The 18,386-nt window shown below is 39.7% G+C and overlaps 2 protein-coding genes across 5 annotated transcripts in view; one reads left to right on the top strand and one right to left on the bottom strand.

Moving 5' to 3' along the window:
* Positions 1-5,237, bottom strand: part of SLC25A17 (solute carrier family 25 member 17) — a 254,591-nt gene extending 249,354 nt beyond the window's left edge. The window contains exon 1 of one of the 2 annotated variants that reach the window (XM_050917514.1): positions 5,185-5,237. The gene's annotated coding sequence lies outside the window, so the exon portion shown is untranslated. Of the gene's footprint in view, positions 1-4,412; positions 4,431-5,184 lie in introns of those variants that run through there. The other variant, XM_050917525.1, reaches the window with a different exon arrangement.
* The window catches only part of EP300 (E1A binding protein p300), a 120,338-nt gene that overhangs the window by 13,441 nt on the left and 88,511 nt on the right, over positions 1-18,386 (top strand). For all 3 annotated transcript variants that reach the window (XM_050916757.1, XM_050916768.1, XM_050916746.1), the window contains exon 2: positions 9,107-9,765. In XM_050916757.1, the coding sequence (XP_050772714.1) occupies positions 9,107-9,765 (659 nt within the window). The remainder of the gene's footprint in view (positions 1-9,106; positions 9,766-18,386) is intronic.

The raw sequence follows: 18,386 nt of genomic DNA, 5'->3' as shown, positions 1-18,386 counted from the left end.
TCCCCTGCACTCAAGGCAGGATTAAGTAATAGCCTGCTCTTAAAAATCCCCAATGATGGAGACTAACCACCCTGACAGTTATGAAGTTTTTCCTGATGTCCAAACTAAAGCTGCAATTTAAGTCCATTTCTGCTTGTCCTATCCTCAGAGGTTAAGAACAATTTTTCTCCCTCCTCCTTGTAACAGCCTGTTATGTATTTGAAAACTTATGTCCCCTCTCAGTCTTCTCTTCTCTAGACTAAACAAACCCAGTTTTTTCAATCTTTCCTCATAGGTCACGTTTATGTCTATGATCTTTAATCATTTTTGTTGCTCTTCTCTGGACTTTCTCCAATTTGTCCACCACATTTTGCCTGAAATGTGGTGCCCAGAACTGAACACAATACTCCAGCTGAGGTCTAATCAGCGTGGAGTAGAGCGGAAGAATTACTACTTGTGTCTTGCTTACAATACTCCTGCTAATAGATCCCAGAATGATGTTTGCTGCTTGTTTTGTTTTTTTTTTTGTTTTTGCAACAGTGTTACAGTAATGTCTGAATTTGAGTAACTTAAGGCCACCTAGGTGTCAGGTGAGTCTCCAAATGAGTGGTAGGAGGAAAACTACTCTAAGGCTGAATGCCTGGACGTGCTGCAGGCTGGAAAAGTCATAAAACCCGTGCAGTACCAAAATGATCTGTGTTAACACAGAATAGCCAGGATCCCCAGAAGAGATGGCTCACACAGTATGAAAGTAAAAAAGAACCACATTCAGTGCATGACTGAGACCAGCTGGTCTATACCTTGCTTAGTGCCAGCAGGGAATAACTACCATCCTGTTGTAAGGTCAGAAGGCTTCATCTGACTTGAGTTAACATGTGTATCCCATGGTGTGCAGATAGATCTCAACTTGTTGGAAGTAAGGAAGTTTTAAGATGAGCCCTAGCAGTGCAAGTTCTTGGTGGTGTCAGTGAACATCCACATATTAATAATGGACCAAGATAGGAGAAGACTGTGTACTCAAGCTAGTGCAGGAAAGCTGTGGCTGCTGTAAAGAGAGGTGTGTTAATAGCTGGCAGCATGAGGGAGAGGTTAGAGCTGTTGTGTCCCATAAGGCAAGAGAACACGTGAGGGAATTGAGTGATGACACAAATTGGCCATTGTTGGCTTATGAGAGTTATGGTTTTATCCGTATTCTGTCTGTGAAAGACTGTAGGATTGAAGCAACTTGTTCAGTCTATACTTCGCTCATGATGTGGTTCCTGATAGGGTAACATTTCATGGGGTGTTTTCTTTCACAGATGAGTTCTATGGTTGCGTGGCCAGTAGCTGACAAAGGGACCGTTGGACATAACACAAGTATCTGCTGTTGGTGCAGTTCATAAGAGAACTGTTGCATATCTTCTTTGCACCTTGAGGCTATTCCATGCTAATGCTATTTTTGTGGGTACCTTTTGGATATGGCCTAATTAAAAACAGGTCATTTGTCTCCGTAACCCATCATCAGATACTTAGGGTGAAACATTCCCTCTTCTCTACATCTTCACTTTACCTGTGAACCCAGGGTATTAATGGATCCCCAGATTCACCTAATATAAGATCCTTCTGAACCACCCTAATACTGAAGTTTGCTTCATGGGTATTGGTGACTTCTGTGCTTTACTTCAGAGCTTAAACTAGAGTGCCTATTTCCACCATGTAGTAACTCTTCATTATTTTGGAGGGTGCCATGATGTCTCTAGAGATCACAAATCATTACCTTGATGATCAAATGTCTTCATACTCCTCTACTTTGGTTAGATCTTCTTTGGTGCATTCTAGGTGAAAGATAGTTAGGTTGCAGAAGACTCAGGGTGTTGGAAAGCCGACTCCTCTTCCTGGGTTTTGACACCAGGTTCTTGATTAGCTGGTCAGTGGCCGAGCCATGCCAGTGCTGATTTGGTCAGAGCCAAAGCAGCCTCCACTGTCTGCCTCAAGATGCATATTGTCTGCAAATAAATATGAATATGAAATGAGCCATGACTCTGTCATTTGCATAAGTACACACAAAGCAGTACTGCTGAAATCAGTTTCCCGAGGCTGTCCATATTTTGATCCCTCAGTCCAACGGGACCTGTCCGTAAAATGTGGGAGAACCAACTCATCGCTGGTCTTCAGACTACTAGTTTGGTTGACTTTGAAAGGAAAATCCTACAGTTTGAACATTGTCTGGTGTTTGTTTCCTATCCTTTGGCTGTAAAAGACTTTAGATTTGGGTTTCAATTTGACTTTACCTGTCATTAAAAACAAAACAAAATACAGTTATCCTTGCTCAAGTTCACCTCATTTTTTGGTTAATACTTACTGCTATTCTCCTGAGACAACCATTTTGTACTTTTCAGAAGTGAGAATCTTGGCAAATGATATCTTTCAGGGTGGATTTCATTTAAATCAGATTTATTTAAATCACTAGTCAGGAAGACTCGATTTAATCATGGACTTTTACATAACAGTGCGTTCTTGTTGGTTGTTATAACCTCAATACATATTCTTCACAGCTCAGAGATAGATGAAGGTTTCATTTTTAGAAGGTACACACTATATATATTTGTGATTTATTTTGAAAAAAAAATTGAGTATTTTTACAGCTATATCAGAAAATGGATGATTGGTTATTTCATTTACCAAAGGTAATTGAAGCAGATATTTATTAGTTCACCTCCCAGTGACTTATCTCCAATTCGACAGGTTAATCATTAATATTTGGAGGATTTTCTTGCCATGCTGTATTAGGAGGAGAACATCACCAGACAGACATTTAAATTGTTTTATTTAACTAAAACAACATTATGTATTCTGGATATTTTTCTTGAACAGCAAACATACAATATTTTAACAAAACAAGCATATGAATTTTTGAATTTGAACGTTCAAATTTTTTAAAATCAGGTTAGTTTTTGTTAAAATGGTTTTTTACTAAAGTCGTTAATGAAATATTAAAAAAACAAACAAAAACCCCCACAAATTAGACTGTGTCAGCCAGGTCAACATGAGAAACTTAAAATATTGGCTTCTGCAGCTAACTGTTGTCTTCAACCTCATTTTCTTGTTTGCTCATAATCTGGAAAAGAAAAACAAGCTTTCCTGCTTTTTCAGGTCCCAAACAATTTCTCAGTTTGGAATGAATTAGTTCAAAGGAAGAAAATATTCTTTCTACACCAACAGAAGAAGCTACTACTGTTAAAAGTGAGATTATCACTTCCAGAGTCTCTGAATCCAAGTGCTTAAGTGACTTCCACCAGTTCACTGGTGTAACTTTCTTTAATACATCATCAGCAAACATATATTTATCGAGTGGTTCACCCTTAGCTCTGATATTTATTATAGTTGGCATTATGGAGGGATGACGACTATGACATGGACATTAAGCAAACTCTTCTTCTTCAGCAGTTAAAGTTTGGCCTCGGTACTGAGTATTGGGAATATTTGCAAGAAAATGAGCTGGAGATAGTGCTTGTCCTATTTTGTGTTTTTTAATGCTTGTAATTTAACTCTGTCATTGCATATTTCTCTTTTTAAGAGTTTACTCAGTTCCTTCCAAATTTCAACAGCGTCAGCAATAAAACAGCTATTTCCCTACATGTTGTTTGGGGCTACAGAAATAGGCTTCAGGGTACTCAGCATGTGTTCAACATTTCTTTTAAGCCCAGTGTTGAGAACTTTGGCTGTGACAGTGCCATGTATTTTTTTTCACGATTTCTGTTCACAAACTGTCGTCAGATTAGGCCAGTTCTTGATTTAGTGCTCAAAACACCTACTGAGTTCCATTGCACCTCTTGTGGGAGAGTTAGCTTGGTTCCTCCCACTTTTTTAGAGCAGCTGCCGCAAAGTGGTTGTTACAGAAATACTTTGCATTTTAGCATTCTCTGAACACTGAAGTCTTTGGTAGGAGGTGCACTGAATGAGCACTGCAACTGTATCTTATTAGTTTGGGACTCTCTTCGCTCTCTTCTAAATTTCTTCTCATCTTGGATACATTTGCAGAATTGTCTGTGACCAAGCTGCGTACTGGACAGTTGAATTTATTTTCACGATTTGTTATAGCTTTTCCTGCTGCTTCTTGTAATTATGTGCTGTGTGCATTTCCTGATGTATCAGTTCTTTCTAGAAGGAAGACATTCCCTTCTTCTGTTGTCACACAAGCACATACAACAGAATCATTGTGGGACATTGCTCCACTCATCAAAACTCAGGTTAACAATTTTACTCGATCTTTTGCACACTGCTCAATTTCTCTTTCATATATTTTATCCAACAATTTGCCTGCGACGTCTGCTCTGTTGAGTAGACTATATCCTGGTCTTAATTACTGAACCCTGTGAATGAAGTGTGGGTTCTCAGTCATATGGAAAAGAGTTTGTTGCATAAACAAACTGGGCAATTTTTTCATCAAGTACCTCTTTTTGTAATCTGCTGGTTCTTATCACAAACTTATCTATGGTGGTTTCTGGATGATGATTTTTTTTCTTTTTGCTACAGGTGATATACTGTGGCTATGTGACATACATGATGTAACTGAAACACTATCATTGGCAGATAACTCAAAGTATAGAAAATTATGGTGATCTTGAAGGTGGATAGTCTTCAGAATCCTGTATGTTGAGGATGGATTCTCCTAAACAAAATAAGTCAGTGCAGTTATTTAATTACTATTACCATACTGCCCATTTAGTATTACTCATTGCATTCACTGACACTCAGTGCTACTTTAAAGGTGAAATTGTAGAAGGAAGATCTGCCTATTTCAGCTATTTATTTTATCACAGCTTTATCTATAGAGTAACACCTATATTTTTTGCTCAAACATGAGAATTCAAGAATAGTCCAGAAGGAAGACAGGTAGTCCTTAAGAAAGAAGTATGAAATAAAAGAAAGTTGACCAACCTGAAGATCCTGCATGTTCAGACCTGTCCCTTTCATCATCTTCAACGCAGCTTCCTCCTGAGAAGGAACACTTCTCATGATGTTTCATTCGGGCAACCAGGCCTTACGTTTCTTTGTTGCACTTTTTACATTTTGCATGAATACCTGTCTTACCCCCAGATAAAGGAACTTCATTAAAATATTCCCAAACTGGGTCTCTCTTATGGCCTGCTGCCATTATAGGTTTTCCCTTCTAGTGAGAGAATGATATGGTAGATCTCAGATTAGTGAAGGCTACACTCAGACCTCAAGATGTCTGGAATATGCTGCTCAAAAAGTTTCACTTTTGTTTCTACTCCCTGTCCCGCCCTTCTCACATTCATCCCCAGACTACTTCTCCTTGTCCAGATCTATTCTGCTCCCAACAATCTTCTATTCATTGAACTTTTTGAAACTGCACTTTTAGAAAGAGGTAAGGGATTGACTCTGTGTACAGAAATTTGCAAAGGGACAATAAGGTTGAGGTCTGTTATTTCTCCTCTCTATATTATTTATTTAAAAACATTTTTGCTGTTAACTAGCATGTTATCTCTGGAGAGACACATCCACAGTTTGAGAACTGCAAAACTAAGCATCTCTGATATCTTCTAGACTGAGTAGATAGTATCTAGGGTTGGCAGTGTTAGTATGTATCCACAAAACCAACAATCTGTTAGTCTTTAAGATGCCACCGGACTCCTTGTTGTTTTTTTATTGGGTAGCTAGGAAGATTAATCTAAATAATTTATACAGAAGCCCCTGGAACCCATAAGATTGTGTCCCTAATCCATGAACTATTGGAACTCATTTACAAAACTTTTCTTAAATGTTACATGAATATATTTTCTCTTACTCTAGAATTACGTTTATAATCCCTATTCCATGATGAGACATTATAGCTCAAAGATATCTTAATTATAACTTTCTTTAGATACGTTTTTCCTGAGAGCATTTATCAAAAAATCTCATTTAAATAAAAAATCAGATGTAAAAAAAAATCATTGATTTTTATCCACCCTGATTGATAAGAGAGAATATTTATAGTTCTGTATCTCTGAATGTTTAATGCCAAGAGGATTGTTTCCCAGCCACCTTCCCTCAAACTAGTATGATTTTGTTCTTTTTTCTCCATGTACCTGTTCATTTCTTGCCTTTTGAGGAAACATTTTTTATTGTTTTGTTGGTGCATTCTCTCTGCTGAAAGCAATGAGGGTTAGGTGTTGGCTTACATTTCTGGATGCTAGAGTTGTTCTTAGAGACCAGAAACCTTTAAAATTTAGAATTCTGCTCTCATGTACTTAGAAGTGGAGATCTAGGAGGGAGAATCCCATGGGATTGTTAACTCTTCAGAGAAATGCTAAGTGATCTCTTCCTTAAATGAGGAAAGGCGAATGTGGCTTTAGAATCCTGAAAACAAGAATTTCATACTAGTTTACAGGATTGGCATATACCTTAAATTCCTTGCACAAGTCTTTCCATGGAAATTATGTCCGATCATATTTTGAAGAGGGGGTTGAGAGTTCATATTCAGGAGTTTCCTTATTCAGTGACTTTCTGGCTTTTTGTTCTGTGTCTCACTTAATAGGATGCACCATTCATGGACCATATTCTCTTGCAAAATTTCACTGCTTTAGTTCTCAGAGGTTTATTCCGCTAACCACCAGGAATGGCTCTCCACATCTTTGCTGGGACCATGGACTGTAGCTTGTGAATCACTTTTCTCTTGTTTCTGACCTTCCTTACTGATCCTCTTAGTCTGACACTACTTAACCTGAGTCTGATAATCTCTGGACGTTTGACAGGATTTTTAGCCTTTTCAGGGTACCACATGTCCCTTTTATTGCTTTTCCAATCCTCTTGCTCTCCGGCTATCTTTTTAAGATGCTTCTCCATTGTAATCCTTGCTGTTTCCTTTCACTCACTGGTATTTGTTTAGTTCTCAGTAAGCAAGTGAAGTCCTTTCTGTTCCTCCTTATGTGAAATTATGTGAAGTTTAGGCCTGCCTTCTGGGGGCAACTGTATGCTTAGCAGAATTAAGGGCCCCATTTTCTCCTCTTCTCAACTTCATCTGTAAGATAGTAACTAAATTACAAGACTGTCAAAAGGAAGCTGCTATTGAAAGATCCACTGTTGAAGTGTAATGCAAGGCCTATCCTTTGCACAAACTTCCCCCAAATAATGGAGGCTGAAGGATGGTCTGTTTACGTTTCACTGAGGCAAATAACTGCGGTAATTAATGAAGTAATAAGGGAGGGTTGGAAAGTAGAAGCAAAATTCTTGCCCAAAAGGTCTATAGTTTTCTGTGGTGCTTGGATACTGCAGTGATGGGGGCATTAAAATTTAAATAGAACTGAAATTGCTTCATCTTAGTCTACCCAACTAACTCTTCTCTTGCGAATCCCCAGCAGCAGAACTTTTAGAAGGCTTTTTTTGATGATTTATTTTTAATTTCTGAAGTAATGTTTACTTCCAAGGCTGCAAATACTAAGGTCTTGCAACTTGGTACTGAATCATTGTGATCCCTATTGAGCAAGTATCTAATGGAATTAACCTGCTTCTTATTTCTGATCCTAATTCTTTATCTTCAGTTTTAATATTTTAGTGAGGACTACTGTGGTCATTCTCTTTGACTTTCAGTAGAGTTGGCACTTCCCCTTACCCAGCTTTGTAATAGTGTGAAAATAGTATATTGGCAATACTGTCAGCTGTCTAACAAAGTCTTGAATAATTTATCTTTGAAAGTAAAGTAAAATATCTGCTATAGTAGAGCATTCATGAAACGAAACTTGTTTTAAGAAAGTTTTTAAAATTAAACTTGATCACTATTTTATGTACTATAGTGTCCAACTGTAAACATTAGGCAGCATGCTCCTCAGTCATTAAAATAGTATGAATTCATAATATAGTAGGTGATCTTTTGTGGAAACACTTTTTGGTTTATATTTAACACTGTAAAAATAATACACAGATCACTATGACTCAGTACAGATAGAGATGCATAGTACCTATGGCATATCTCTGAAATATTTGTGATCTTCCTAGATAAGAAAACTTGGGGCTGTTGTAATGTATCTTGCCAATAACATTCCAAGCATCTGCACATGCAAACTATCTGAAACTATGCCAGTTTGTTACCTTAGCGGTGACATTGCATAGACATGTGGAGAGATGGGTTTGATTCCTGATCCTGCTGTCATTCACTCTCATATTCTTCCTATATAGGGAAGGAATGGTTTACATTGCTTATAATTCTACTCTTTGCAGCCAAATAGGCTCATAGTGGGCATTACCCAGTGAAGTTTCACTGAATTTTGTGACTTTTTGTTTTGGGTCTCAATTTTGGGATAATATTTTAAGGTGACCAGCAAAAGAAGGGAAAAGAATTACACTAGAATTGCAAGTCATGCCTGTTCCAAAAAATACTGACTTAGGCTTTGTCTACACTGGCAACTGAACAACAAAACTTTTGTCGTTCAGAGGTGTTACCTCCCATCCCTGTAAGACAAAAGTTTGCAGACGAAAAGTGCCGGTGTGAACAGCGCTTTGTCGGCAGGAGCGCTTTCCTGCTGACAAAACTGCCGCCGCTTGTTGGAGGTGGAAGTTTTTTGTTGGCGGGAGAGCTCTCTTCTGCTAACAAACAGCAGCTACACTGTGTGCCTTATAGTAGCATTGCTGTGTCGCTACAAGGTGCATAGTATAGACAGAGCTTTAGTTAAGTGAAAGCTGAGAAATTGAGGGAAAGGGATTTTTAATGATTCAAAACCTTGTTTTTTGTTTATTAAAACCTATTTAACTTCAGTGACAAACACTTTGGAAGAGGACATCGTTAAAAATCTAAAACTCCCACACATAAGGTGCGAGAGAGAGCTCACAAACATGCTCTGAGACATCCAATAGCTTCTCCAGCAAAATTGGTTTATGTGGAGTTGGGAGTGAGGCATTTTTCATGTATCATAAAGAAACAAAAAAGGTGTAATCTCATTAAAAGTTTTTGAAGTTTAGAGGTGGTCTGCATGAAGACAAGCTGGCTAACTTCAAATACTAGCTGATGCTGTAATAATTGCTCAGATAGTTCATGTGAAGGTGTGCTATTCATCTGACCCAAACCAGAACAAAATAACCAAGGGTCTTTCTTTAGATATCCTTAGTTGATCTGAATTTTTAAAAACGTTTGTTTTTTTTCTTCTAGATTTTGGATCCCTCTTTGATCTGGAACATGATTTGCCAGATGAACTAATCAGCTCCACAGATTTGGGACTTACCAACGGTGGTGACATTAATCAGCTGCAAACCAGTCTTGGTATGGCACAAGATGCTGCATCTAAACATAAGCAGCTGTCTGAACTGTTGCGGGCTGGTAGTTCTCCAAACCTCAATATGGGGGTTGGGGGACCAGGCCAAGGCATGGCAAGTCAAACCCAACAGAACAGTCCTGGAATGGGAATCTTAAACAGCATGGTTAAAAGCCCCATGGCACAGGCAGGGTTGACATCTCCAAATATGGGGATGGGTACAAGTGGCCCAAATCAAGGTCCTTCGGCCCAGTCAACTGCAGGAATGATGCCCGCAGTAAATAGTCCAGTTAATCAGCCGGGCATGGGAATGAACACAGGGATGAATGCTGGCATGAATCCTGGAATGCTGGCTGCAGGCAATGGACAGGGGATGATGCAAGGGCAAGTCATGAACGGTTCAATTGGAGCAGGAAGAGGGCGACCCAACATGCCATATCCAAATCCAGGAATAGGTAATGCTGGTAACTTGTTGGCTGAGACATTGCAGCAAGGCTCTCCCCAGATGGGAGGACAGACCGGACTAAGAGGGCCACAACCTGGAGCAATGAACAAGGTAAGGAAAGCTTGGTTACTTTACTTATTCCATGTGGTAACTTTGACATTTATAAGAACTAGGGTAGAAAACTCATTCTTGACTGTCTTCAAAACCCCTATTATAAGGGGAACACTTCCTTGTAGATAATTTGGTACAAAAGAATTTTTGGCATTAGAAGCATTCGAAGGAGTTATATAAAGGTGAGAATTACCGATCTTATAAGAAGCTATATTCATTGAGACATGTACCAATATTGCTGGATGAAAGTGGTGGTGGTGGTTTTTAAAAATCTGTTAATTTTTTATATGGTCATCACTACCACTCTAAATTAAACTAAAGATTCTCTGATGTATTTTAATCTGAGAATGTATATTTTATTCCCGTCCATAAATATGTTCCTTGGTGGAACAATGAGTCCTTTTTATTAACCATTGACTTAAATTTCTATGGACCCATATTTGAATTCTTACTGGGTAAGTGTTAGATATGTCCAGCTTGGTATAAAATTTGGAAGACTCATTCCAAGGTGAGGGAACAAACTGGAAAACAGAAAAAAGAACAGGAAACATTTTTGGGTAATAGGGGAGGAAATGAGCTTTTAATATTGGGATGGTGAAAAGGGTAAGAAGAAGTGGTACTGGGTCATTTTGAAAATGGAAATGATATGGCATGACAGATTTGAAACTACGGTAGGCATTCCTCTTTCCAGAAATATTCTGGCCTGGAATATTTTTCCAAGCTTTAGGTTCAACTCTAAAATCAGAAGTCAGAACAGTCAGTCAACTATTACGCCATTTCCATCCAGAGTGAATTATAGCATGTCTTGGTCAAAGAGGGAAAGTAAAACTCTTTAAAGAGATGTCAAGTATCAGAGGGGTAGCCGTGTTAGTCTGGATCTGTAAAAGCAGCAAAGAATCCTGTGGCACTAACAGACGTTTTGGAGCATGAGCTTTCGTGGGTGAATACCCACTTCGTCATGCTCATGCTCCAAAACGTCTGTTAGTCTATAAGGTGCCACAGGATTCTTTGCTTCTTTGCTTCTTTAAAGAGATTTATTCAGATGCTGTAATGAAAATGTTGGAAGCTTATTGGGTTGGGATGCTTTTTCCAGTCACCTTATTCCATAAAAAGCACTCTTAAATTGAAAAATAAAACAACCCCCCTCCCCACAACCCAAATAGATTTAGAATATTAGTCTGTAATGTGGATTAGATCTTAACTAGTACTAATAAAATGGTCTGAAATAATTGCCTTACAAATATCCTAAGAAATAAACTTTAAAAATCAAAACTGACCCTGTGAGCTTGATATAATAGTAAATATGGCACCCAGTAGATGGAAGCATATCTAACAATGAACTGTCCTTTGTTTGGGTTGATTTGTTAATATTAATCTGGTAGACTTAAGATCACTTGTACTGTTTGGTAAACATGACCATTACAAAAGGGTGTGTTGCAATATATAGTTCAAATGGTGCTGTAAAAAAGGAAATTAAACATAATTGTTCAGTGTAACTGAATTTTCTCTTTGTGCAGAGTTAGAAGCATATCAAAACAACTATACAGAAAGGAATTCTGATGCATTGTTCTCTGTAGTCCAATATGGAATCTTATTTCAAGTTAAAAATTGACACCGACTAATATCAAGATAATACATTGCACTTCAAGATGGATTTTAATTACTAGATTTAAGTATCAATAAAGTTGATCAAATTTCAAAATTCTATTTAATTTGGAGAAAATCTTTTGCTAAGATTGCAAGGCCAGTTTTTGAATTGATATAGTTAATTTACACTGTCCCCAATCTATTTCAACCTAAGCCCTGAAGTGTGCTGTGTGGATCCAAATAAGGAAGGAAAGCATTTCAAATTTGATCTAGTTGCTTGCTTTTTGGGATTTCAAATCAAATACATCAGTTCAGTATGTGGAGTTCTTAATTTATTATCTGAGTTGATAGAAAATATATTTGTATAGGGTTTAACAAGGAGAGAGAAACCTTAGCTATAAAGATACATGAAATTTGTTCGATCCTATGTTTCAATGTTGTATTTGATTGTAATATACATTGCTCATAAAATAGCTGAACTGCCTGTTGAGAAGGAACAGTCTGAAATGGAGGCTGAAATTCCAGAATGTCTTCATTTGGTTTAGTTGTTGGCAGGGAGCCGATGTTTCACTACTTGCAGTGGAGTTAGCAGAAGCTAATAACAGTAATATCTCTGACCATTGTATCTCTCCACCCATCTGCCCTCATCATTCCCACCTCCAAATCTTCCAAAAAAAAAAAAAAAAAAAAGGTAGATGGAAAAGGAAATTAAACATAATTGTAAATATAACTTTTTATTGGCTGTTTAAAAATATTTTGGTAAATTACAGTGGTTTTTTTTAACCTGGGAGCCTGGATTTACTAATGTGCAGTGGCTCTTCAGTTTGTGTAGCAGAAATGATTATATTTATGCTTTTGAAGGCCTATTGTTGCTCTATGGTGTTAGTGAAACATTTCCTTGGTGGTGTTTAACTGATGTAGTGGATCAGGGTGTGCCTAAGAGGAGCCAGCAGAACTTGGGAAGTGAGAAGAGAGCTAAGATGGAGTGTGCTTTGCCTGAATGAGCCTGCTGCTAGCTGTGTTTGATTTAGGTATAAGGTAGGGGTGGGAGTTCACCTATTGTTCTTGCAACAGGAATTTGAAGGTCATCTGTTCTGTTTACAACTACTGAGACTGTTTCAAATGCAAGCATTTTAAGGACATTTTCAAGTTACAATTTTGATATTGATTGTGCTGATGTATGAAGGATTTTAAAAAATACAGGAAATAGGTAACCTTTTATTCATTCATACTGCGTAAGTCCTGCAACTTAAGTTAGATGCATAAATACAGAATTCACCAGTTCTGTAAATAAAAACCCCACTTTTTGTAGAAGTCCTAGTACTTGTTTTGCAAGGTAGTATCTTCATGTCTGCATCAAACTTATTTCTAAATAAATTCCCTAGTTTCAGTATGTAAAGGAAACTTTTTTACCAAGGTTCCATGATATTGAATATGCAGAGTGCCAGCTTTGCAATCCTGTGGAAGAAAGTCTGGCATAACTTGAGGGCAGAGAAATCTGTTTTAAAAATTTTCCTGAGATGAACTTTTATTGCATGTTATTACCAGGCTTGTTGGGATGCTTATTTGGAGATAGGATTGTGTGCTTGGAACAATTGCTCTAAATTTACAGAGGATTATCCTTTTTGATAGCTACCTGGACTTTATCTTCATGACTAAAGGTTTAGTCTCACCTCCTGAATAAAGCTGGACTTAGGAGTAAGATGGTTATTTGAGGCTTATTTGTTTTTAGGAGCCTAGATATACCAGCCTCAAATTGGACAAGTTTCCAATTGGTATTTTATAAATTCACAAGTCAAATAATATCTACACTATCCCAACGCCATCAGACCTGAGCCAGTTAATCTTCAACAAAATACTTTTTATTCTGCCTCTTTGGCTGTTCAGGAGCTTGCTGTTAGCACCTTCTGGTTACTATCATGTTGCCTGGTCTACTCATGTTCTTATTCAGAGTGGGAAGGTGTTTCATAGATAAATATAATGATTTGTATATTTCTTTGGTGGTTGCACTCTGCTGTCCTGCGTGCCACAAATCTGAAGGCAAAGTGATGTCAGCCATTTGAAATAAATATTTTTAATTTCTGTTCTTCAAGAAATTTGTTTTTTCCTAGTATGAAAAGATGAGACTAGTCAGTGCTGGTACATCCTGGGCACCGATCAGAATGCTTCATTTCTATGTAAAGCTTTAAATCTGTTTGAAATATTTTTAAAGAATTGTGGTTGAACAGTCCTCAAATCATCTGATTCAATACATAAATTTTGGGAGTATACAAAGCTCAGAAGTTACGCTGTTAAAAACATGGGGTAAACTTGTTCAGTTCACTTTGTAATCTAGAATTGGTTTAAATTAGAGGATGGTAACTTGGCTTGGTCCCTACCTTACTGTAGTAAGATGAGGCCCTGAAACAAACTCTTGGGTCAGAGGCCCAGTCTGAGGCCTGAAGCCTGAACTGAAGTAGTTCCAGGCATTGCCAAGCAAAAACTGGGCTGTGAGCCAGAGGCAGGCCCCACTCACAGAAGCTGAGAAGAAGGCTGCTAGAAGCAGGTGCATCCACACATAAGTGCTAATAAGAGGAACTTGTGCCAAGATGGCATCAGAACACTCCACAGAGATAACAAGGAACAGGCAGATGCATCTTAAAAACAGGGTTAAAAGGACAGCATGATGAATAGATCTGTTTGAAACAACATGATCAAAGGGGGAGACAGCACCCTAATGAGTCAAGGGGCTGTACCTCCAATATGTCAGTAGAGATGAGTAATCTGTCCTGTAACTGTATAAAAATTAGGTCCCGGAATGCACATCTTTGTCCAGCCTAGGGGGCAGTGGAGTGTTCCGCCACAGACTGATCTGTGTCCATGCCGGGGGCACATATTTGTAGTATGTCTTGTAGAGCCTATAGGAAACTATTACTGTGCTTTGTTTGACAATAAACGTGGCTCAGGTTCCTTCAGACCTTACTAGAGTCTGTGGTCTTTGGGGGTTCTCTCGGGGTTTGCTGTGTCAGCTATCTGCGCAGAATTGGGGCAGCACACAGAGGGAACACGCATGCGGCCGACTGTTATCCTCTACAAACAAGAACAGAGCACCACACCTGTGGCCACTGACAACACTTACCAGCAAACAAAACTTTTAAAAGGTAGATTTCAGTTGTAACTGAATGAAGTAAAGGTAGTCTTAATTTTGTAGAAAGAACATATTTTTTTCCCTCACAACTTAAATGAATCCAACTGAAATTATGCCAAATTAGAATCCTGCAGGTAACTTGATTGTCAGATGACTTGAGTCTTATGAATTGTGCTGTCCAAGGCTGGAAGAAGGGGGGGAAAATTATCGTAGTAGATATGGAACCTGAAGTTGGTGCAGTTAAGGGACATAATAGAAATGTTCTTTCCTTTGGCATCTTAAACCACACTTTTAGGGATGATATTTTGGCCATAGTATTGCTATGCACGCTTAATTAGCTGCTGTTTTCCATCCCAAATGTGGACATTTCAGTGTTGGGTGGATTGGTGTGTGTGAAGTGCTTTCAGATGAAGGGTGCTTTTATGATTGTACGTTGACCTATTTAACTTAAAATTCACTCTTAGCTGGGTATATAATTTTTCCCCCCCCTAGGTAGAGGAGAAAAATCTGGCTAATAGTCTCTTTTTTTCCAAGCAATATCAGAGATAGACAGGTGTTCAGGGTGGGGGAGTGGTGGAGCTGTGGAGACCCTTGCTTTTGCTGCAGCCTGTAGACTCTTAGGGTGGGTAAGAGAGAACCTCTTCCAGCAGTCACTGGTGAGGTAGTGCTAAAATTTATTAGTCGTCTACTACCAGAGGCTGATATGAAACATGAAGCACAAGAGTGGTGTCCAAGGTCAGCAGCCCAGGATAAAGAGTAACGCTAAACGTCTCATCAGAGTTTTGCCATTAATACTTGTTGGCTTTCTACTCATATTTTATATTGGTCTTTCAGGATAACAGGTATTAGATAAACTTCTCAAACTTAGTTATCTGTTTTCTTCAAATATTAAAGTTGTCATTCAGCATTTGTCTACAGAATTAGTTTTTCCTGGTATAATTCATCCCTTATGAATGACATAATTTTGTCACGGTGGTCATGGATTCCCTGACTTTAACGGACCTCCGTGACTTCTTTGGCTTCAACCCCTGCCAGAGTGGTGGCTGGTGGGGCTTGAGCAGTGGGCTGGTGGTCAGCTGCCAGGGCTTGTGACTAAACTTTCTTACTCTTGAATAAGTGGTCACAGAAGTTCACCAATATGTGAGTGTACTGGGGCATCTACTATAGCTGCCATTGATGGAGGTGCTTTCAGTGATAGTACAGTTGTGGGAAATTAAGAAAATTGAGTGTATACAGCTTCTTTTCCTTTCCATGCTTCCTTGCTGGCTGGCTGTCTACATTTTCTGTGACTACAGCAGTGACTGCTGGTGGGAGTTATCTGTGGTAGTCCTCATTTTCAGGTAGGTCTGTAGATTCTTTGAAGTGGTCCCTTGCTCTCAAGTGGGGAGGGAGGCCACTCCGCCTCGCTGTGTCAGGTAACAGCACTTGGGCTTGGGTTCCGCTGGTGGGGCCAAGCAGTAAGAAGTTTATAGCTCTGAGGTCACTTAGCAGAGGCAAGCAACAAGTAACAATTTGGTTCTCTAGTCTCTTGAGCAGGACAGAGCAATGAGCAGTCTTTAGCCTACAGCATCCTATCTGAAGCTGGCAGTAACTAACAGTCTAAAGCTCTGGCTCTTTGGGCAGGGCAGAGCAGGGGACAGATATTAGTCTAAGCCTCCTGGTTAAGGCAGCCCGCACGCGTACAATCTAAGGCTCACAGTCTCCTGATGGGGGACAAGACAAGCACAGGCCTTCTGGCCTAGGGGTGCAAAGGCTTCCACCCCTGGGGGGGGGGTTGGCAGCAAGGTGGATAGGAGGACTTCAGGCCCATCCAGCTTTACCAGGTCCCAACCCAGGGCCCTAACAGCGGCAAAGTGTTCCACCCTGGGTCAGCAGGGATTCCAGCTGCAACGTGCTGAACTCTGCTCCAGCGACAAAACTACACTAAAGTCTGGTTTCCCTGGGCTACTTCCAGCCACAGCCTGGGGATGGGGTTATGTAGTCCAAGTGTCCTCTGTCTCCTCAGGGTCTGCTGTGGATGGCAGTCCTGGCAACTCCTCTCCAGGTCCTGTCTCCTCCAGAGGCAGGGTGCTGCACAGCATGGGCTCATCTGTGGCTCCTTCTGTGAATCCTGCTCAACTGAGCTGTAAGTCCCTACCTTATACTTCCTGTCCTGCCTGTCTGGTGAGCAGGAAAGGGAGGATAGTGGTCCCTCACTCTCCAGTCTGGAAGGAGGCTACTCCACCTCACTACAGTCTTCCATTGAAGAGCTTGGCTAGCTAGAGAAGTAGGAAACGAGCAATGCAGTGCTGTTTCTTGATTACCGTAGTGCAAACTTTCCAGAAGGCTGGTCTGTGTTCCAAGGAGTTTACAGCCTAAGGAGCCTCTTAATCTCTAACCCTGTTCCTGCTTAACTTTCATGAGCAGCCGCACTACTGGTAGGCACAAGGCACTCAGTGCCTGCTGCACATTGAAGACTCCTAATTTTAGGGGCATCTGCTTCCCAGCATGAAGTGGTAGTGTTGGAGTTCCCTGTCTGCTCCCCGCAGCTGCTGTTGCATCTGGCCAAAGCAGCCTTTTTTGCTGCTGTTTTGCTCTGAGAAGGAGAGGGGATGCCTTTCCTATGCCACTGCTACTCCTGGCTGTGAAGAAGTGACTTCAGGATCTTCACCTCCTCTCCCAATCCTGGTGGCAGCTTGCTGCTGCTTGCATTTTGGGGCAGGGAGGGAAAGCAACTCTGTCTACTTCTCTCTCCTTATCTGTTCTTCTTCAATTTGTGTGCAGAAGAAATGACTTACCTGAGCTTAACTTTAGAACCTGTGACTTAATTTTCTTCCTATTTCTCTTTTACTCTATCCGTTTGTCATTCAGTCTACTTAATTCACTTGTTTTTCTTTCTTCCTCATTCATTCCATAAACCACTCTTATTATATCTTCTCCCCTTCCTCTTCTTCACTTTAACTCTTCCTGTGTCTCATTCTTCTCATCACATGCACCCTCTCCTCTGGTTTCCCTGTACATGTAACTTTTCTCTCACAGTGAAAATGAGGAAGAGGGTGTGTGAGATCAAGTGTTATTTATTCCTTCTCATAACACAAGAACTAGGGGTCACGGAATGAAATTAATAGGCAGCAGGTTTAAAATAAACAAAAGCAAGTATTTCTTCTCACAGTGCACAGTCAACCTGTGGAACGCCTTGCCAGAGGATGTTGTGAAGGGCAAGACTATAGCAGGATTCAAAAAAGAACTAGATAAATTCTTGGCGGATAGGTCCATCACTGGTTATTAGTCAGGATGGGCAAGGATGATATCCCTAGCCTCTGTTTGCCAGAATCTGAGAATGGGTGACAGGGAATGAATCACTTGATGATTACTTGTTCATTCCCTCTCGGGCACCTGCATTGGTCACTGTCGGAAGATAGGATACTGGACTAGATAGGCCTTTGGTCTGACTCAGTATTGCTGTTCTTATGAAATGGATGAATGGGGGGAGGAAAGTGAAAAGAGAGGAAAATATTAATAGGGGTTATGGCATGAATATGGAAAAAGTGGGAATGAGAGAATGAAGAGGTTAGTGGGAATTGGGATAAGAATTGAATGAGGGAGAGAGAATGTAAAACTGCATTCATTGATTTTTAAACTTGCTTTCAAACAGTTGTTAGTTATGTACACAGATTAAAATTAGGAGAAATATTGTCTACAGCCTCTCCAAAGATCATTATCAACTGCAGTGTATAATTGCTAGAGAACTGCTGCTCTAAAAGACTGCAGCTATCTTGCAGGAGAATTCCTTCTGCCTCTCAAATTAATAAGCACTGGGGACCATGATGAAAACAGCTCCAATACAAAGCCCCAGTTTGTCCAGTAACGCAGGAGAAACTGGAATATTTTTGGTAAAGTTTGTAGCTGACATTCTCAAGATGAAGAT

Source organism: Gopherus flavomarginatus, chromosome 1, assembly GCF_025201925.1.
Source record: "Gopherus flavomarginatus isolate rGopFla2 chromosome 1, rGopFla2.mat.asm, whole genome shotgun sequence".
In the NCBI taxonomy this organism is placed as follows: Eukaryota; Metazoa; Chordata; order Testudines; family Testudinidae; genus Gopherus; species Gopherus flavomarginatus.
The sequence above is the reverse complement of the archived record's forward strand: the minus strand, read 5'-3'. Positions and strand labels throughout refer to the sequence as shown.